This window comes from Phoxinus phoxinus, assembly GCF_949152265.1.
Source record: "Phoxinus phoxinus genome assembly, chromosome: 24".
Classification (NCBI taxonomy): Eukaryota; Metazoa; Chordata; class Actinopteri; order Cypriniformes; family Leuciscidae; genus Phoxinus; species Phoxinus phoxinus.
Genome location: NC_136899.1, coordinates 14,080,478 through 14,102,920, shown reverse-complemented (window position 1 = coordinate 14,102,920; position 22,443 = coordinate 14,080,478). Strand labels below are relative to the sequence as shown.

The window sequence follows — 22,443 nt, the reverse complement described above, 5'->3', positions numbered from 1 at the left end:
TATTAAAAAACATTTTAAAATAATTTTGTTAAATTAATAACAGTATATATTTACGTACGGTGAATTGAGACTTTTTTTTCTCAAAGAAATTCCTAATTCGCTTGATTTAACCCTATTTACTTATTATATTATTAGCAAACATTCATAGAATCAATCAGTAGTTTGATTCTACAACAAGTAAATGGCACTCAGAATAGCAGCCGCGAGTGAGCATGTGTTTGGCTGCATGTGGATGCCACAGTCGCCACCTGCTCTGCTTGAGCCATTGCTCTCTGCCATCATGTGACTGAAGAGCAGGGTATTGTCTTCTTTTAAAAGAGAGCGCTTGCTTTGAGCAGACCGTCAGAGAGGAGGAATTTTTGAGCGTGGATCATTCACTGTGTATGTAGCGGTATGGGAGGGGTCGTTGGAGGATGGTTTTTCCTGTACGGGGATGGCAAGGGAAGGCTGGGGGTGGGGCAACTGTAGCCGCTCAGATGGGATTTGCATTAGTAGTTTGTCAGCTGTCATTAGGAGCAGATGACAGTGAGGATAAGCTGTTTGCACACAGCTCTTTCTCCTCCCCTCCTCCATGAGCTGACCATAGCGTACACCTTCGAAAAACCAAAGGCAAAGTACCTCGTTTTGATGCAAGCGAGTAGGGCATGAAATTTCAGCTGACGGTTAATTGTCATCCAATTTATTTCGATTCGCATACACTATTTCTGTGTCATTAACTTCGCGTGGGAACATGTAACAGCCATAAATATTTGGCCATTATGTGAAACTGTTTATGACAAACCACAGCAGACTGTACTGCGTTTCTTTTTAGGGAACTCCAGAAGTGTCTATTGCACACGCTTCTCAAGAAGTGCTCTGAGCACAATTTGCGATACAAGTAATGCATTACAGCACCAAAAAGTGAAATAAAAATGTACAGTTTATGGCATTTCTATATTTGGTTAAAATTCCCTTGATTTTGGCTCATGATATGTAATCTGCACAATCATTGTATTCAGATGATTATGTAATAATCTGTATGTGAATTCCAGCTCATGTGTCAAGTTATGCTGAGTGTTGCTGATGCATGCGGTGTCAACTCCTCAGCACTATCCATATGCTGTAAAGACACTCTAGATATATTAATGCACGTCAACCACGGGATCCACTTATCTATAGCCCTTCAAGGAGCGTATCTTGTATTCATCATTAAGCTCACTTATAAATGGACCATGAACAGCTAACTGTGCATCACCTAAACTCCTTGAATGTTGGTAAGGCAATGTCCTTGCATCCCGAAAATACATATTTGAGCTGTCTACCTCGGGCAAATTGATACAGTTGAATGTATAACTGTGGACGGTAGGCATGTAGCCTATAGTACATGCTTGATGTGCATTTTTGTGTTAATGTGATGAGAATAAACCTCTTTTACTGAATAAGGTGATCGAATCAGCGTAAAATGTCTATGCCATTAAAATGGATTCATTATTATTCAGGATTCTCTTTAAACTGTTGCTTCACCGTGACAGTAGTTTCAGAAAACCACTAAAGCTAAAGCTAATGTCCTGTGTATTCTGACTTATTTTGAAATGCAGAAAGGTGTTGAGCTTGTGTAAGTTACTACTTTCCAACTTGTAGAGATTAAAAGAGTTGTTGGAAGCTTAATGGTGGTGACTCTGAAGTCATGCGACCGTTGTGTGGTTCATTTATAGACTACGTTTAGCTTTTTATTTATGGCAATTGTATTTAAACTTCGCAATTCATAAAAGTTATGTTCATTTGTAAAGATAAACAAAATGTGTATGTTGGTCTCAGATATTATTTTCTGCAATAATCCAAAAGCCAGTGGAAAAATGCTATTGGCTTTTTGTCGAAAGTATGATGCTAACTTCTGGGTTTGACCTACAAAACTGCTTTATTCCTGCAGCCCTCTATTAGCTAAAAGTCTCTTATCTAAATGTAAAGATTCACAAAGCTTTTCTGAACTACTTTGGTCTGGTGGTACTGGTAGACCTTTTTACATTTACAGAAACCTTTAACCCTTTCGCACGTACGATCACACGTGTGATCAGTCTAGGCTGGTCCCTGCAGCGTACGATCACACCGGTGTGATTAGAACGGTCAATGCATCACGTGATCAACTGCTAAATTCAAATGTGCTTTCGCGCGGTGGCTGGCGCTGAGCCAGAGACGGACGCGCTCAGCGCTGTGTCATATATCACAACTTTTCAGTGTTTTCAACCACGTTTATTTTCGGTTTCAGACATATACATTTACATAAGTACTAAAAGACAATACATTTAGAGTTTGGAAAATACACACTGATGTCTATGTAAGCGGCAATACGTTTTATTCATATCACACACATTGTGTAAGTAGCTTTAAAGTTTACTATATTCTTCTCCCAGTTCACCGACAACTTACTTTCATGTATTTTGGGAGAAGTGGATTTCACGTGTTGTAAATCCAACAGATCCGATTCTCTGAACTGCGGCACAAACTAACATGGTGGCGCCCATCGCGCATATAACTAACGGGATTGTTATAAAGGTGTTTAAACAACAAAACACATCCACTTGCATATTTTTGACAATCGGAATGTCAGATATTTCATGCTATAGCTAACAAATTTGTGAATACTTTGAATAAAAAAAGGAAAAATTACATAAAAGCAGATCATCATTCATTTAGCACTGTTGTGGCTGCGCTGTGTCATGTGACAAGCAATGACGCGTCACCATGGAAACCATAAAGTGACACGTTCTAAATAATGGTCACCTTGAAAAACTTTTTTTAAACTTACGTTTGAAAGGGTTAAAACAGCAATTCTCAACTCTGACCCATGAGGTCCACTTTCCTTCAGAGTTCAGCTCCAAGCCTAATCAAACACACCTGATCAAGCTAATCAATGTCTTCATGGTTACTAGAAAGTTACAGACAGGTGAGTTGCTCAAAGCTTGGGTTAAACTCGGCAGGAAAGTGGATCTCGAGGACCAGAGTTGAGAACTTCTGCTCTAAAACCTACAGCTTCAAGAACACTTCTTCCCTACTAATGTTGGAAATGTGGTAAAGGTTTAAGTGTTGTATTACACCATCAATGTGAGAGCTTCTTTTTGGGACATAAGTTAAGAATACTTTAACAAAACCCAGAGGTGGTGTTTCTGCTTGTCGACGTTCTAATCTTCCGAGCTCGGTTTGTCAGCTGCAGAATGTGGACCCTCCCACTGAGCATGCACTGGAGAAGTTTATTGATTTTCTCACTGCATCTGTGCCTCTTGTAACCCAAAACCCATCAATACACATCATACATTTAACCCCCTCTCCGTTACACTTTCAGTTATGGGAATATACTTAACCCTGCATTTCGAAATGTACAGGCTCAATGCTAGATCAAACAGTATACTTCTGATGGACAGATAAGAGAAATCCATTTGTCTCCCTCCGTTTCCAGCCGCGAGCGTCCTGTGCCCATGAGCTGCTCCAGATCCGCCGTTTGCCGCTTAATGTGTTTATTATACAGTGCTCTCCTTGTGGCAACTTGAAGTGGCTGTCAGTTTAAAAGATTCATGAATGTGATCGGCTTCTGTAAATGGACGTTGGCTTTTTGGGCCTGCTTGATGCTGGTACTTTAAGACCATTACGTTCTCAGTAATTGTAGAGCCTATGAGTGGCAGGAACATCTCTCTTTCCCTCTCTCAGTCAAGCCATCTGGGACAGTGGCTGGAGACCAGGCCTGCGGCTCTGGGGAGGAGAGAATGTCGATCTCCCCTCCTCCTCGTCCTCCTCCTCCTCTCTTGCTCTCAATCTCAGTCATAAGCTCGTTGCCATCCCCACCCCCTCTTCTCATCCACCGCTTGTTTTTTGCATTTCCTTAGTAGACGGTTTTCAAGTCTTTCACATATTCTCCATCAGCACTGATTGGTTTCATTTCCTTCACTTCCTGTCTCTGCCCATTCTCACTAGCTGACATTTTGTCTTGAGGCTCATTATCGTCAAGTGAAGAGGCTGTAAACACCGAGTCTCCTGCAAATCTCCCTCAGACACTCGCTGCTAATAAAGGCCCATCTGTTCTGCATAACCACGATCCCCATCGGCCTTAGGGATCTCTCTGCACTGTAATCAGTAATGTTGGGTAATAGCTGTGGGTTGCTCGCAACGACTCCACACACTCGTGTGTATTCTGGCTTCGCGAACCTCCACCCCCCACCCAGATATTTAACTCATTTCACTTTCGAGATAAATTTGGGCTCTGTGCCATCAGATGAGCACGATGGCTGGATTTGCGTGGCGAGGTTTAACGTATGATTATGATGCAATTCCCTTCGGCTTGAATTGCGCTCCGGTCCGTATAGGAGGGTCAAGCAAGGACATTGTTCTTGATGGCAAGGCTAGTCATTATACAAACCCTTCAAAGACCCCTGAACCGATGCAGAAGCGGTGCCCTCGTCATGTTCGAGGCCCCTGCGAGCACAGGGTGTGTCCCCAGTCTTGATCCCTTTAGCTTTTCCAGCCACAAGATTACAGGGATGGCACATGAAGCTTTGGTGCAAGCTGCCTCTTTGTCTACTCCAGGAGAATGATGGATTGAGCTTCCCTCCTCTGCTGCTCTCTTGAGATGTCTATTGGGCTTTGTTTGGCAAGTTAACCTCTCTGTCTTTTGGTAGGCGCAGTGTTAACTTGCTGTAAGCCTCTTCCACAGTATCTGTCCCACAGTTGGATCTGGAGGCTCAAGACAGTGCATCTTCTGCATCTTAAGTTGACAGTTTAACAAGTACATTAACAATGCAATTCATTCATACAATGACTTGAATAAGCGGGGGAGGGGGGATAACGATTTTATACAACTGTCCTGATATAAGAAGTATCAGTATCAGCATTGTCTTTTATAGTCTTCTTTTTTTTGAAAAAAATATGATTTTATTTTTTATCTATTTCAATTTATTTATAAATGTTACACGTGTAATACATTTGTTTGATATATTTTGAAATATTGTATATTTGAAAAATCAAATCAAAGAGGTAATTTGAATCTTTTATGACAAGGCAAGGTGAGTTCAGGTTGTAAAATGTCATGTGGTGCAACTTTGCATTTTTTTTATAAATCAATAGTTAATGATATTTATAAAATAATTTTTTACTTTGTCAAATTTATTTAAAAACATTTTTGGAAAATAATAATACGTTAACTTATTCAAGTTTTATGGTAAATATGTTATACCTTTAACTTGGTTATATCACATGACATTTATAAAGTTTTTAAATTTACACTTTGTAAAAAACAAACAAAAAACTGTTTTTTAAACCGCATAAAACCAGCATGAGTTGAAATATTACATTTACAAGTACTTGGAAGTTGGCACATGTGTTTTAAACTAGATTTTTTTTAAAGGATTATTTCTTTACCGTGTCTTGGACACTGTTATTTGTCATTGGCCCATAGAATCTCAAGGTTGGCACTTCGAATTCAGAGCTTCACTTCAGAGAATCTTCAAACTTCCGCTGGAGAATAACAGCTTAATATCTGAACGTGCAGATTTTATACTAATGATCTGTGGAGTGCTGTGCTTGCTTCCTGCTGAAACCTTAAGGTCTGGAGATTTTTGGTTCATCCTTTCAATTCCAGGCGATCCCAGCGTTGTCGTCTCTGCATTTTGAAGAACCCAGACTGTCAGTCTCCTGTCAGGCAGGCTCCTGTCTCTTCCAGTGATATCCAACCCGTCAGCGGATGCACACTGCAAACCAAGGGCTTCTCTGACAACTTCATCAGTGGGGCAAAGTCAACTGATTCTTTGAGTCATTACTTGTGTGGGTGTATGTGTGTTTTTTCTAGTTTTTGTATTGTTGTAAAACCAAACAGGTTCACTCCACTGCACACAAAGATGGTACATATACAAGAATATATTATATAGACTCAGCGTTATGCTGACAGAGCCACAGAATGTCACATTAAATTTGATCCAATTCCCTTGTAAGCTATTTGTCATATTCATCCACTTCTGCTGTCTATACTCGCATTGTAGGGGGTCAAATATTGTTTAATATAGTTTTAACCAGACATCCATGTTTGTTTCTTTCAAGTTTCCCTCACAATCGATTCAACTTTACAATTTGGACCTCCCTATGCTGAACATTAAGATATTTTATATATATTCTATAATATACAAACATTTTGATTGTAATCTTGAGCCCTGCGTTGGCATTTATGTTGTTGTTTTTGAGTTGGGACAGTCCAGGCGTTTAGCTGTGAATGAATCCTTGGTAACCATTTTTTTTGTCCATTATTTGACTTTAAACAAGACTACGCCAGGCCCAGCCAGTTATGATTGGATGATATCTTCAACACCAGGCCCCAACAAGTGGCCATTAAATCTGTTACTGGGAGGTTTCAGCGTGTCATATTTTGTGAAACTTGTTATGAAGTATCAAATAGTCACACATTATCTAATGATTATTTCACACCAACAAGGAACGTCTGTGCTTACACAAGATCATGAGAGATAAGTGTCAGTTTCGGTCTGTGCGTCCGTAAGAACAAAAATTAGGTTTCAAGATAATTAGTGAACTACTTTTTATTAAGTGCAGAATAGTTGTAGAATTATTTGCCATCACACCTGTTGTCCTACATACCCATTTAGTGAATTACACATAGCAAATCCCCATGACTCAGATGTTAGGTCATTTATCTCTGTCTCAACCATAGTGTTTTAGGCTGAACTATGTTCACCTTAATTGCAGTATTTTATGGTATTCTAGTTTTGCTAGCTTTTAGCTGAATTACTAGTGCTGAATGGAGGCTGGATAGAGTGATGACCATGCATCATGCAATCAGACATTTAAAGGGACAAAGGTTCTCTTTTAAAGTGACATTTCCACACATACAGTATATGTTGTATTACAACCATAGGCAGCAATGTTGGCATAATATCTTTAAATTCAGAATGTCAAAGGTTTAATAGCATTATGAATGCATAATAATTTCATAACTTTTATCTTTTTGCACTACGCTAATACTTTTTTTAGCTGCTTAGCTAACTTAAAAATGGACTATTTACATTAAGCTATGTGTAATTCTTCAGTCTTGCAATACATGTGGTATCCATTATAAATTAACTTTCCAAAAGCATAAACCATGTCACCTTTACTAGTTTTTATTTTTTTACATATTTGATCATTTCCAGATTTAAATAGAATTTGGTTTGTTGTTAAAGGAAGATTTCAACTTTCAAATGTTGTCTTTAACATTGTTGTAGGTTCAGATTCTGGGTACGATTTTGGCGTGGGTCCAACAAACAAACAAATAATTAAACAATTTAATGATAATAATAAGTTAAAACTTTAAAGCTGCAGTCCGGCACTTTTTTGGGTTTAAAAATATCAAAAAATACATTTTTGAAAAAAAACGTAACCAGACAGTGTTCAAAACGATCTGCTTGCCTTACCTCGATTCAAAACGGTAAGCTTGTAATAATGATTTTAATTCTAGTGGTACTGGTGGATTTCCGCGGGAATTTCGAGCATGTCTTTGCGTCATTACGTCACTTCTGTACACATAGAGAAGGAGTCTCGGCTAGTCGGCTATATAGCGTGTGTGGATGATGGTGGAGATTTAGCTTAGCACTTGGTATGGCGGATCCCGAAAGTTTAAAGCGACAATCACCAGTGACAACTGGAGATTCACCAGTTGTAAAACCCAAAGACTTCGGACTTCAGAAAAAATATATTTTTCACGTTTTGACGTGATATAAGCAATCGTTAGATTTAATCAGCATGATATAGCCCACTGCAATGCTTCCCCCCACCCCCCGAATTTGGTCAGAACAAAAGTGAATGTTACTTACTTGTTCAGATGACATTTACCGATGAAAATTCTAATGTTGACACTTTCAAAAAGTATACTCTGAGATTGCTGATGACAGTACAGTATCCACAGCGACGCGGCAGCGACAGGTTCTCCTCAATACATTGTGTTCATCCGCGCTGTTTCATGCCGATTTACTACCCACGCACAGTTAATAATTCCGCGAATAACTGCAATTGCAGATTTCGAACAGAGATGGCGACAAAGAGGAAAAACGACGGACTGCAGCTTTAATATTAAATGAGAACATGTGGTTTTTAAAACTATAACACCCTTTTCACACTTTCTGAATATTATAAACAGCATTTGTGACTTTACTTTCTAACATTTTTAAAACAATTTGAACATTTTATAAGAAGTGTGGAACAATCACTTTTTTCTGTATGCTTTCCTAAAGCTCAAGCAGTAGAGCATGGTGCTCGCAATACCAAGATCATGGGTTCGTTCCTATCAAAATTAACATGCATGAACTGATTAAAATTTACACCGTCAACACTGTTGACGTACATGTCAATTTTATCCGATAAAAGCATCTGCTAATGGCATAAATGTAAATGTCCTCAGAGGGTAGTTGAGAAACTGACATAAAATAAAAACATTCTTCTGATGTATTTGTGTATCTGGTTGAGTTTGTGCAGCTCTTCTTAACCATGAAAATTTTCAAATGGGCCTGCAAACATAATCGTAATATAAATTTCATACGCACATTCCGCAACATCTTGGATCAGTATTTAATCAAATACAGGTTAAATTGACCCACAATATCATATAATTGGGTAAACCTCACCTTGCTGACAAGACTAGCTAGTAGGCCTACTGGTTAGTGCCACTTTGTTGCTTAGCTACTGATAACCTAACTTAGCCTTTCTCAACTTTACTGGTGAAGCTGGCCGTCCCTCATGGCCTTTTTGATGAAGTCTTGCTGGTTAAGCTGGATTATAAGCCTGGTTGAGAACTGGAAACACATGCTGGCGCTGCAGTGTAACTTTAACCGTCGCTGTTGTCTTCAGGGACTGACACGATCGACTACGATTCTTTTCTTTTTGGATGCGTAAACCCTCCCGAACACGAGTCTTTAGATGTTCATTTGGTGTCAGTGATCAAACATGGTATTTTTAGTTCCGTTGAATCACAAACAAACAAAACTCCCTATAACCCTCCAACTGTCCCAGATAGAGAGTCTCTTCTCAGTTGTGTTGATGGCAGCAAGGCTTTCCAGTAGGGAGTCATCCCTGCGGACTTTAAATGGTATCGCTGGAGGAGAGAACAGGAGGCTGTCAGCGCTCTGTATGCTGGAGAGTGGAAGTTCTCTGTGCTGCCGGTTTCTCTTTTCCTTCTCCTTTGTTGAGTGTTACAGGCTGACACGTCTGTTTATGGCAAGAATCAATAGACAGGGTAAAGAGATGGAGGGTTTATATCCGTCTTTCCTCAGAATGTACTTGGAAAAAGAGGAGTTTTAGTGCAATAGAGATTGTGTATGCGATGTTATATTTTCAATGATGAAATACCTTTCTGGTAATGTCTAGATAATAAAATGCATAGAAAGGTGTAAGAATTGGAACTCTTGTTGGCTGATTTGTTACGCCTGTACAAGCCAAGTCTTGTGACTCTTGTCCTTTGGAGTAGATATTTAGAAATAGTTAAAAGGTTAATTCTTCTTGTAAATTGATATGCGTTGGTCAGTGTTTTTATGTAAAGAAAAGCTTAAATTAAATCTGTTTTTCATATAAAGCGATTGTGTCTCTTCAGAATACTGCTATATTCATATGAATCTCTTCATGAACGTCTTGAACTATTAAAGTTTTGGTGGAAGTCCCGTTCATTTTTGGGTGAACTTATCCTTTAAGGAAAATAAGGTTTTCTCAAAACATGATGTTTGGATGAATGTTCACGCCGCTGTTTTCCATACACGCTGAAATAAAATAATAATTCATAAAATTACTATTAATTTACTGTTAAAATGTTAGATAATTTGAGTTTTTTTATGACAAGGCAAATTTAGTTAAGATTGTAAAATGTCATGTGGTGTGAATGCCCAATGATGGGCATTCGAATGATCGAATGAAACATCGAATGATGTTTACGAATGAATATAATTCATCATATTTGCAAAAAAAAAACTTTTTACCTTGAAAAATAATGTATTCAAGTAAAATATTATATTTTTAACTTTTACTTTACACCACATAACATTTTTAGTGTAATTCGAGTTAAAACGTTCTTGAAAATGGTATAAAAGATTTTCAAAACGTATACAAAGTGTACATTTCTAAGCACTTGACATGCGTTTCAAAGTAGATTTATTGTATTTATTTTTTTTATTCATCCATTACACTCTTATGTCAATGACCCAATGAGTGTCCATCGTTCAGCAGAGAAACCCCTGAAAATGTCTCCACATATTTTTACTGTTTAATTGGGTGGATAACTGATAACCTAATTTCCGTTTACATCAAATTAAATAGGCCATCTACCCTGACGAAGCTCTATTACACTGCATGTAGGTGGGGGGGAGGGGGGCGGAGCATCCGCTGAGAGCCGCCCCCGTTGTTCCGCCCACCAGTCCACGCGTCTGATTGGACGTCCCCCTAACACTCATCATCTGCGTCTTTAACATACTCTAGAGCTGCTAATGGGAGTGAATGATTGAGAAATGTGTCAGTGTTCCTCATTATCTCTCTCAGTGCTGTTGATTAGTGGAGGTCTGACACGGCTCATGTTGAGCTGGCTGACTGGCCTTCTCCTTCCCCACCGCTGTAAATAATTAATGCTCCATGTCAGTGCCTCCCCGAGCCCTGTCGTGGGCTATGCCCTGTTCACTGCGCCAGCTGCGACCTGCTTCAAGCGCAGGGGCTTCCAGAAGCTGGTCATGCTACATTCACGTTGAGCTGTTTGTGTGGCTCTACTTAACTAGGTTAGAGTAGCTGAGCTGGTTTCATTATTAGACCCATGTTTGCACAGTAGCAGATGCGTACAACATACTGTTGATTGATTTTACCTTTTGTTTTTTTCCTATAGTGTATGTAGTGGTTGCAGTTAGATAGACATTTTAATATTTTCACTATTTAAGATGCGCTTGGTTTTGAAAGCTAATTGAATTAGTAGTGTTTTCTAACTAATGTCGCTGAGGTTTTCTTCATAAATTCAGAAGCAGACCTTGAAAAAGCGAAAATAGAAATACTAAAAAATGTCATAAAATTATCATTTTAAATTATTTCTATTAATATTATGTTTATTAATATTTATTTAATTGTTAATGAACTAAAACTAAAATAACTCAAACTAATGTAAAATAGATTAAAGCTACATCAAAAAATTAAATGAAAACTGGAAACAAAAACTAATGACAGTGACAAAAGCACAAAAAATGTAACCAACAGTTTTAATGAAAAAATAAAATATAAGCTAATTCTAAATATTAATGAATACTATAATCGTGTAATATAATATAAAGTGACATTGGTACCAAAATGGCTATCTGCTAATATTACAGATTTTTATTTATTTATCAATATAAGTCAATATTGTACATTTTAGTTTAGTCTTTTATTTTCAATTTATGCAAAATAGTATAGAATTGTAATCTGCCATTTATTGATTACCAGTCATAACATGAACATATGTATCTCCTTACCAATAAGCCCGAATTTTAATATGTGTGCCTGTGCGTCTGTGTGTGTGTCTCTGTCTAATACTAACACTTATTCCTTAGCAGATTCCACATATTTGTGTGCATGCATATATTTAGAGCAGTGAGGTTTATTAGACGCATGTCTCTCACCGGGAGTTTTAACACAAGCCGGTCACCATATCACTAGTCATCATACGGATCTGTGTGGGGGTATCTGGATATCAGACACCTCTGACTGTCTCCCCCTGCCTTAGGGGACACCAGCATCTCTGACTCATTCTTCAGCGTATGTGGGTGATGTACGCAGCTTGCTGGACATCTGCTAACTGTAAACCTGTCAAAAGCAGTCTGGCACCAGTGTATAGAGTATACTGTACATCAACTCTGTTTTACATTCTTTTCACTTACATTATCAAAGAGAATTTCATCAACAACCCATTAAGAAAACGTAATTGCTTCTAACTTGAGAGGGCGGAAGAAAAGACAGAAAGCGTCTCTTTCCTTTTCAAGCACGCCCACTCAGTAGAGATCTTATCAGTCGCCTCGAGCCTGCGGTTTCATTACGGTGTCCTCCCAGCCTGACGGCAGTTGGCATCTCTGTGAAAACTCCATTCAGAGAGCTCTTGAACTCTAGTGTAGCTGTCCTAATAATATAAACTTATTAGAGTATCTGCAAATACGTCAAGAGCGATTGTTATCAGCGCAGTTTTAAAAGGTGTTTTTGAGTGTGATTTATGACAGTGGTTCTCAACACGTGGCCAAAAAATACAACAGGGCAAATTCAACTACTGTAAACACTGTAAAAAAAAAAAAAAAAAGAGAAAAAAGTTCCTTCTTGAAATTAAGTACAATCAACTTTTTAAATTATATTAAACTGACTTCCAAAAATGAGTTGAACTTTGTATAATTTGTAAAAAAGTGGAAAATTGCTTAACTTATTTAGTTACATGAGTGGAAGCAATAAAAAACAAAATGTCATAACTTATTGATTATATAATTTTTTTAAACAGAGAATTAGTGCATTTTGTTGTTCACGGCAAAAGCCATAAGTCCAATAGTGTTGTCACTTTTTTGTTTAGTTTTATTATTTTTTTTTTGGGTCATTACCCAAAAATGGTTTGCTGGTCTATTTTGATCCCAGACAACAGAGAAAATGCAACTAACCATATCATTTCATACAATCAACGAAATCAATTGGCATATCAACATTTAAAAGAAAATATTTCACAGTAATATTTTGTTGTTGACATCAAAGGCCTTAAGTCCAATTTATGTTGTCACTTTTGTTTTGACTTTTGTTGTGTTATTTGTTTATTTTATTTCTTTTTAAAAAAAATCTTCTTTTTTTTAAGCTTTTTTTGTTTTGTTTTAGGTTCATTTTCATTTTAAAAATAATTTTTAATTTAGTTTTTTATATTATTTTTTAGTTTTGTATTGCTTGTCAATATTGCTAACTTGTCATGTATGAAAGAGAGATCAAAGTTTGCAAGCATGGTCGCAAATCAAATTCTTTCATCAGTGTTTCTCAAACCAGCTTTGACCGCAGTCTTCAGCACCAGTAGTACAGAGCACTGACTCAGTTAAGTACATCATCAAAAAAAGCTGCTTGATGTTGCTTCTATTGTATCAGATATTTGGTGGTATTAATCTTTTGCACTTTGGTCCCCTCCATCTGTGTTAAAGCCTCTTCAGCCAATCGGATTGTGTCGGTTAGTGGGGAAAGCTGATAGCATTTCAAAGCCGCCTCTGTAATCACTAGCTACCATGTCTAGCTCTCAAATCTTCTCATTACGGTGATTGTCCATGGTTTCCGTCCGAAACACTGACCTTTCTGCGTGAAGGCCCCTGCAGCCTTTGAGGAGCTGCTATTAACAATTGATTGAATTACGCGTCACACGAGTCAAGGAGCTAGTTATATATAGTAAGGCTGTAGAGGTTGAAGTGGCTCTCTTGTCGTGGTATGGAAAAAACGGTGCACCTGACAGCTGGACGCATGTGGTTTTGTGTGGGGAATGCATTCGAAACCAACACCAGTGATATGTTATGATTATTGATACCACAATACTTGGTACAATGATACTTACATAAGGGGCCGGGAACCTTTTTTGACCAAAGAGTAAATTTTGTGAACAGTATACTCACCAAGACGGCCATTTTGACATATTCTGTGGCTACTATCGTATCCGCTCTGAGAGCGCTAACAGAAAGCATCCTGTAGCAGATTCAGTTCGCTTTCGAGGGTTATTGCGCTTTTAATATTTATTTTTTATATCAATCACATCCTGATCTTTACTATATCATTCATCCACGTTTCATTATTAATACTTCAAACAGTATAGTCCACTGAAAGCTGTGTGGATTATCATAAATACGACACATTTATAGGACATAAAGGTCTCTTGGCACAGCAGAGCACCAGTTTTAATAAAACTATAGGTTTCAGTCCAGTCACTTTTTTTTTATATATATAGCCTACTTTTACATTTTCGCTGCTAAATAGTTTTCGCTTGAATCTGAGGATTGCTGTTGTGACATTCGCGAACACACACTTTGGCCAATACAACTTTAAATATTCTAAACTTTTCTGTTCATTAACTTTAGTAGGTACAACAAAGGATTAAAGGAATTGTAATTGGTTGCTCTTTCTACAAAAAGCTGATCTCTATTGATGTCCAATTTTGTATCGATCATTGGTAAAGGCTGCGAGACCTGGCGAGTCACATGATTTTTGTCAAAGAGCCAGTTGTGGCTTGCGAGCCATAGGTTCCCGACCGCTGCTCTACATCGTTGTCTATTTTAGAATTGACTCTATTTTAGTAATGCTAACAGTCATGCTAACAGTGGCATTGCCTAAATAAATGTGTGATTCCAGTGGTGTCTACTGTCCAAGGGGGCACGGGAAATCTTCTGGGCTGTGTCACAAGAAGCCGTTTGTCATTAAGCTGGACAGAAGGGCCCCATGATTGACAGAAGGCCTTACGTAATGTTACGATTCAGATGTCCCGCTGATGAATGTCTCTCGGACTCGAAGGTTAGCACGGTTTGAATGAATCTTTCTCTGCTGTTTTCTCTAGTTAGCTGGTGTCCAGTGTCTGTGGCGTTGGCCTCGTCCCCCAGAGCTGTTTGATTGGCCTCTCTGTCTTTAGGTTTAAGTAGGGCACTGCAATCCAGCAGGGATTCAATACCAGCGCTCCATTCACTCCGGCTCTGACTCCCCCAGCCGGCCTACAGTGAGGCTGCAAATTATGCAAGGCAATGTGTGTGCGTCAGCTTGGCCTGAACGCAGCCCAGTGTGTTGGCCTCGTGTGCTGGCCCGAGTGTCTCTCCGCCTGCTTCCCGAACACTGCAGATGAAGCCCTGAGAGAGATCGGAGAGGGGATGGATGGTGTTTTCATTAACTTCCGCTGCCTGGTGTTTTAAATTAGCACCAGATTCACAACTGGTCTCATCAACACTCTGAAGTGCCTGTTTTTTTTTTTTTGTTGACGTAATGTATTAGTTTGTGTTTTTTTGTTTTAGTTTTTTTGACACCCGGTTTGGCTTCAGAAGTGGAAATCTAGTAAATGATCTAACAATGCTTTTGAGGAGATAATGCTTAAATTGCAACGGACCATTACCGTAATTCCACCTTTTTAAAAATAGGTCTGCTATTTTCAATTATGACAATTAGCCCACGTAATGCTATTTATATAATGTTTTTATTGGAACGCTGAATGCCATTTTAAACAAATTTACCCCAGAGGCTGCAAGCGTTGGAAACGTTTTCCATTACATTAACGGTTCTATTTATGACAAGAATTTCACCAGCCTTTAATGCATCCTAAATGTTGCATGCACAGTTTTCTTTCTTTTTTGACTGTATGTATGTGTGTATATATATATATTTTTTATATATATATATATATATATATATATTATTAGGTTTTATTTAGCAAAGATCCATTAAATTAAGACATTTAAAGTTAAAAAAACATTTCTATTTCAAATAAATGATGTTCTTTGGCACTTTCTATTTATCAAAGAGTCCTGAAAAAGTATAGAGTTTAAACAGTGCGACTGTTTTCAACATTTGTAATAATAATAAAAAAGTTTATTGAGCACCAAAATTAGCACATTGTAATAATTTGCAGTTACATTTTATTTGAAGGTGTCATTGTTACAGTGTAATTATATATTTAAGTACTGAGTAATATTAAGATGCATGTACTATTATAGGGTTATAGGATTAGGATTTGGTTCAGGGTTGGTTGCATGTAATTATGCATAATTTACTTTTATTACTATATAAGTACATGTAACATACTGTATGTAACAAGGACACTGTAAAATAAAGTGTTACCCAATTTGCAATATAATTTTTTCACTGTGCAACCTTGGTGAGCATAAGCGACTTGCGATATATTTAGCAGTCATGCGCCATTTAATGTTTCACACTATTATTAAAAAGCCTCATTCAATAATTTATATGAGTTAATTGTCTCCTAGTGATAAGACGCATTTCTCTCTCTCTCTTTCTCTCATATCGAGAACAGTACTAGATGATGAAATGTACCAGTTCTCTCTTTCTTGTGGGAATTCTCAGTTTTTGTGAAACTATAGGTATATAGCACATATGTGAATGAAAAGTGAAAATACATTACACATTGGAAAGATGAATGGCTCTGCCCGTGTCCGTATTTGTTGGGGCTTGTTAAATGAAAATTTGCATGCTCAACAGTCTTTTTGTGCTGTACAGTATACAGCACATTGTGTTCTCTCACTCTCTGACCCCTTACTCTCTCTTTATTTCTCACCACTCAAACTCGTGTTACTTCCACTTTTCTTTCATTGCTCTGCCCTCTCCTTTCTCTCACTTGGTCTCAGGGGACCTCCATTGTCGCACAATATAATTGAATCCCTTTTTCGTTCCATTTTCTCTAATTTTCATTTTCACAGGCCTCCTTACGCCTCCCAGCATCAACCCACATCTTCAGTATATGACCTCTGAACACAACCCCTAAGCCTTCTCACTTTCAATTATCTCTAATTAGTCATTCAATTTTTCAGGCCGTTGTAAAGAGCCATTAAAGACTCTATTAATTGATAAGGAATTTATTCTAGAGATTTTTTTTAAAATGCAAGCTGCCAAGGTGAGTGTTTTCAGGCACTCGCAGCCAAACGAAAGAAAAAAAATCTCCAAAATTCGTATAAACCCCTCATAGAGTCGTTTTAACCACAAGTACCTAAATGACTGATTGATTCCACATGAATCTCTCTCAGAAGAGCAGTTTGGCTTGTTTGCAAATCATCAGGTGCTCAATTGTAGGACATTATGATGCTTAACTGCAAGTTTTTGAACTGTTAAACAGATCTATATCCACGGTCTTTCTCAAAACACATTAGAAATAGTTGGCACAGTGTGCTATTTAACCTGTTCAGGAGATAACTCAATATGATGTTTTTCCATTGGTCCACCCCCGTTATATGTTGCAATGAAGTGAAGCGTGTTCATTTGTCAAGCCTACCTAAAGATGATGTGTCCTTTGAGCATTTTCTGAATCTCTTATGTTGACATTTTCTCCTGTAGGTGATATGCATTGAGGATGAGTGCTGTCGGGGATAACTCATCGGACCCTGCCAGGTCAGAGGGTCAGAAGCGTAAGGAATGCCCATCAGACCTCCTGGGCCCAAGGTACTTCGCACATCATGCAAACTGAACAGCAGGTTACAGTGAACTCTGAAACTGCACGCTTTGCAGGATACACGTTTTTAGTTTGTAGAGTGAATTTCTCAGTGTCTACACTACAGCTGAACTGCAATAATCTTGAGCAGGCCTCCCACTGGTGGAGCTCAGCCTAGATAATACACGTTTCTATATAAAGCCCTTTTCCACTGAGTCAGGAAACATCAGTCTGTATAATTCATTCATAGGAAGGAGCTATGCACACCCTCTGTATTGACATTTTTTTCTGTGCAAACTGCTGAAGATGCAGAGCAGCAAATTGAAAATGCAACTTGTTTAAGGTGGCTTAGAAGGAGCTCTGGAAACTGTTGTCTATTTTAGTGTGAGACACAATGGAGAAAAGAGGGTTTTGCTGCAATGATTGTTTAGATTCTTTTTTTTTTAGGTGTGTGATGAGATAGAGGGTTGTCTAAAGGGTATTCACACTTTAAACATGTTCAAATGTGACATGTCACCTTAAATGCAATGTATCATCCAAAGACACCCATACGTGTGTGTACAACATTTTAATATATCGCAGACTGAACGAAATAATGTGGCTAAATATCTGTCACTAAATATTGTGATTTTCTTGATTTATTGTTGAAGGTGGCAAATTTGTTACAAAAGTGTTTGCTTTGATGGCAAGATGGTAGATCCCTAAAATGTATGCCAAAATTTTCCTTTTTTTATTTCTGTTTTTCCCTGCATCTTTGCCAAAACAATACAAATTGAAAATAAACTGAGGAAACCGTGATATTTTCTAAAGCAGTCTTAAAGGGTAACTGTTGCCAAAATTGAACCTAGGCTCTTTTTGTTTATCTACCCAAGTTAAACTTTCGTGTAAAAGCATAATTAGAATGGAAATGCCACTTTTAAGATTGACTTTATTTTAGTTTTAGGTAAAAATGCCTATTTTATTAACATAAAACTGTGCTCAAAGTATCACTAGCGGCTTTACACATGAACTTGAGCATTGACTACATTCTTTGTGTAGCCTACACAAAGTTTACTAAAAAGAAAGGTTTTGTACGACTGACTTTATCAGTTAGTTTTTCCGGTGGCTGGAATTTTGTCAGTCAAAAGTAGTCGATCTCCGAATGCAACGTAACAGGGATGAGAGTATGGAAAGCTCCTAAAGCTTATGGAAAGAAGATGGAAAGCTCCTAAAGCTTATGGAAAGAAGATGGACAGCTCCTAAAGCTTAGTTCCATATAAATTCACAGATAATTTGTTGTTTTGTCGTTAGTGAAAATCAATATAGTCCTTGTATTTAAAAAAGGATCCTCATATAATAATAAAATGATTCAGTGATACAGAACGACTATTTTTGACTGACAAAATGCCGGCGGCCGGGAAGAACAACAGCTACAGTGAGTTGTTCAAAACCTTTCTTTTTAGTCAACTTTTTGTACACAAACAATGTAGTCAAAGCTCAAGTTCATGTGTAGAGCCCCTGGTGATACTTCAAACACAGTTTTATGTTGTTTTGAGCCTTCTTAGTGTTTTAAAAATAGTGATTTTGATGCTATCATAGAAGTGCCCCATGCACTCCCATTCAAAAGGCATTTTGACCTAAAACGAAAATACGGTAAATCTTAAAAGTGACATTTCTATTATAATTATGCTTTTACACGAAAGTTTAACTCTGGTAGATAAACAAAAAGAGCCTAGGTTGAATTTTGGCAACAGCTACCCTTCAAACCGTACAATGGCAATACTTTACAATAAGGTTCTTTAGTTAACATTAGTTAACTACATTAGTTAACATGAACTAATAATGAACTGCACGTATACCGCATTTATTAATCGTTGTTAATGTTAATTTCAACATTTACTAATACTTTATTAAAATCTTGTTAACATTCTTAACTAACATTAACATATTAACAAATACAGTTACAAATGGATTGATCATGGTTAATTCATGTTAGTTAATGCATTACTAATATTAACTAATGAACCTTATTGTAAAGTGTTACCAGTACATTTCTTAAAGCATGTTAAGTGCAGGTCTGATTGTATTTTTTGAAGTTGTGTTTTTGCTCTATAGTCAGACATATTTTTTTGTTTCTCTTCACAGTCCCAAACGAAGCACTGAGAAACGCAACCGGGAACATGAAAATAAGTACATAGAGGAGCTTGCAGAGCTGATTTTCGCAAACTTCAATGACATCGACAACTTCAATGTCAAGCCTGACAAATGTGCAATCCTAAAGGAAACCGTGAAACAGATTCGTCAAATTAAAGAGCAAGGTAAGAATCTGATGGACTCTTCTTTGAACTCACATAATTACTTGTCTTTCCGATATATGTACAAATCAAAATACATGACAAATGTCCTAGACAGTTCAGGATTACCCCATATTAATTGTAAACTCTTGAGGTATGACGTTACAAATCATAATAGTGCTACATTAATTGGTTTAGCATATTCGGATTTTAGCATTAGGCTAGAAGTTATTAGGAGCTAGCACAAACTATGGACATGTGTAGGCATTATTCAGGTTGTTTGTGAATATGTTTGGCCTCATCAGATCTTGAGAAAGAGCTTTGTCAAATCAGCCATAGATTTTAGATTGGCTTTCATCAGGTGCCTAGACAGATTAGCATCATGCTAACTGACTGTTGCCACAAACAGAACCCAAACACAAGATTTGACTAGAAGTCAGTTTCTTTGCTTTTCTAGATTTGTCATATTTTGAGTTATCAGGGATTTTTGATTCGGGACACATTTGAGCTTCTTGTTCAGTGATTTGGATTCAGGTGTTGTGCTTGTTAGCATGCTATGCTTTTAGTTACATGAAATTTTTTACGGATGAATGTACATCTCCGACTTGGAGCACACACACAGAAAGCCACCTAAACTGTCTCTCTTTTGTGGCTTAATGTGCTTTTAATAACACTATTTAACATCAGACACATCCCACAGTTAAGCAACAGTAGACTGCATTTTACAACACTTACTTTTAAGTTTGGGCTTTTAGGGAGAAACGAAAGCTCACCGCTGTGAAAGGCACAATAGTCCTTTTACCTCGATTGTCTTGTTTTCATAATCGTTGGAAGCCAAAATCAAAAATCAATTACGATGAATCGCACAGCCCTAGTACTTAGGTCATCCAGGTAGTTTGTGTTAGGTAAACTAGGTGTTTTTCGAATACTATTTATTCGGACATGCTATGTTGGCATAGTGTTTTCCGCATAGGCCTACTATATAGTAGGGAAGTATACGATTTTGGAAGTAGAATAAGTGCTAGTTTGACGTGTGTGTATCTGCATTGATTCTGCCTGGGCTGTGATGGAGATTGTTTGTGATGTACTGAGCTCTGGGTTATGTAATGCTGAGCAATGGTCGGCGTCTGCTGTGCCGTCCCTTACCCCTCCTTCACCTCTCCTCCACTACGCTCGATGCCACACGGGCACAGCATCACACACTGCTCTAACACGGTTTGTACAGTCTCAAACACAAATGGGCCTGTTTTGCCTGTAAACAAGGCCTCAAGTGTTGAACGCAGCAGTCAGCTTTCCTTGTAAAGGAAGCACAACATCATTGACACACAGAGGAAGCCCTTTTAAGCAGTAACTGCTTTCGGTTGAAATTAGCTTTAAAGGATTACGGTTTTATGTTCTTCATTTTATTCAGACCCATTGCAACAATTACGGTATCTATTTGAAGAGATGTTTTACTTTCATTGAGAGGTAGTTTATGGATTCTAGTGTGTGATGGGTGAAAAAAAAAAAATATATATATATATGATATGACTAATTTAAGTCACACAAGTATTACAAAAGGAATTTTATGGATTATTGTTTTAAGGGGGTCATGAACTGCATTATTTTATAATTGTATACGTTTCCTGGGGTGCACTTATAATGTTAGTATGATTTTTACATCAAAATTGTCATAATTTAGAAATAAAAGGCATTTTTCCTACCCGGATTTTTAGCACTCTGATTTGAATGCTCTGTTTTTAGGGGCGTGTCTGCTGTGAGACTTCAGTGCCCACTGCTGTGATTGGCTAACATCTTTGCATGTAAAATAGCTAATTATTATATGTGGAACTCTCTAGAAAACATTTAGCACATTTTTACTATTACAGCTCTCAACGTTAACTAATCGGGATTAGTGTTGATTATAGCATTAAACTAGATCGTGGGATGAAAGGTTGCAGTGATGAGCATTGTACCCAATCACAGACATGTTGAGCGCATGAATGCAGTGATCTCGTCATTGCAACTCGATTTCTGCACACTAATGAATGCTTTCATCATAACTAACAGTGCAAACACGGTGTAAATAAGAGATTAGTTTATTATAACTTGATTTTTCAGTCCAGAACTGATAAACTTGCGCTGTTTGATTGACATCTTCACCGATTGTAAAGGGAGCGTTCTGCGATCGCTTTCTATATATAATTTAACCAGTTTAAATTATTTTCATCCTACTAAGAGAAACAATGGGAAGGTGACCGTTTAGTCACTGGTTTGATTTACTGACACATAAATGACAATAAATGATTTTGAGACAAAGAACAAAGACTGTACAAAGAGTGTACATGTATCATTACAAATCAGAAATCACTGGTGATTATGGTTAGCGTATGATGACCTCTTATATGCCAAAAGCTCAAGGAAAATTGTATTTCTCATGACCCCTTTAAAGCTTGTTAAACGGATAATGATCAGCACTAACATTTAAATGAATAGTTCACCTAAAAATAAGAAACATATCCTCACACCTAAAACTCCATGACTTTCTTTCTTACACAAACTGCACAGGAACTGACAGCCTCAAGCTGTGGTCACATTAGCTAAATTTTGTGGGTCATTTGTCAATAATGTAGCTACCAATTTGAACCCGCTGCGAAAACTGCATGGAGAAATATTTCGCCCTCACACAGAATTCCTCTTTGAAATTGACTTTATTCTGATCGCAATTTATAAAATAAAAAAAAGGTTTTCAACTTTCATTGATGTTTTTCTTTTCCACACAGTGAAAGTGAATGGTCACTAAACTGTCAGTTTTTGATTCCACAGAAGAAAACGTTGTGAATGTTGCCTATGCAAAAATTGCCATCATGATGTGAAGGTGTTGTGATTGGTTGCCAGGGTGTTGCTATGTATTTGCTACTGTGTTCTGATTAGTGTTTTGTGCATTGCTATGCGGTTGATATGGTGTTATGATATGGGTGGTTGCTTACGTTTGCTTGCTGGTCAAAATATAAGCAAACCTTTTCTCAGCAAGTTGTGATTTGATTGTATCATTTATCT

At 37.6% G+C, this 22,443-nt stretch overlaps 1 protein-coding gene across 7 annotated transcripts in view; it reads left to right on the top strand.

The window, feature by feature from the left end:
• Window positions 1-22,443, top strand: part of ncoa2 (nuclear receptor coactivator 2) — a 91,837-nt gene that overhangs the window by 26,239 nt on the left and 43,155 nt on the right. For all 7 annotated transcript variants that reach the window (XM_079601338.1, XM_079601335.1, XM_079601339.1 and 4 more), the window contains 2 exons: window positions 17,038-17,142; window positions 19,256-19,428. In XM_079601338.1, the coding sequence (XP_079457464.1) occupies window positions 17,054-17,142; window positions 19,256-19,428 (262 nt within the window). In that variant the 5' untranslated portion in view covers window positions 17,038-17,053. The remainder of the gene's footprint in view (window positions 1-17,037; window positions 17,143-19,255; window positions 19,429-22,443) is intronic.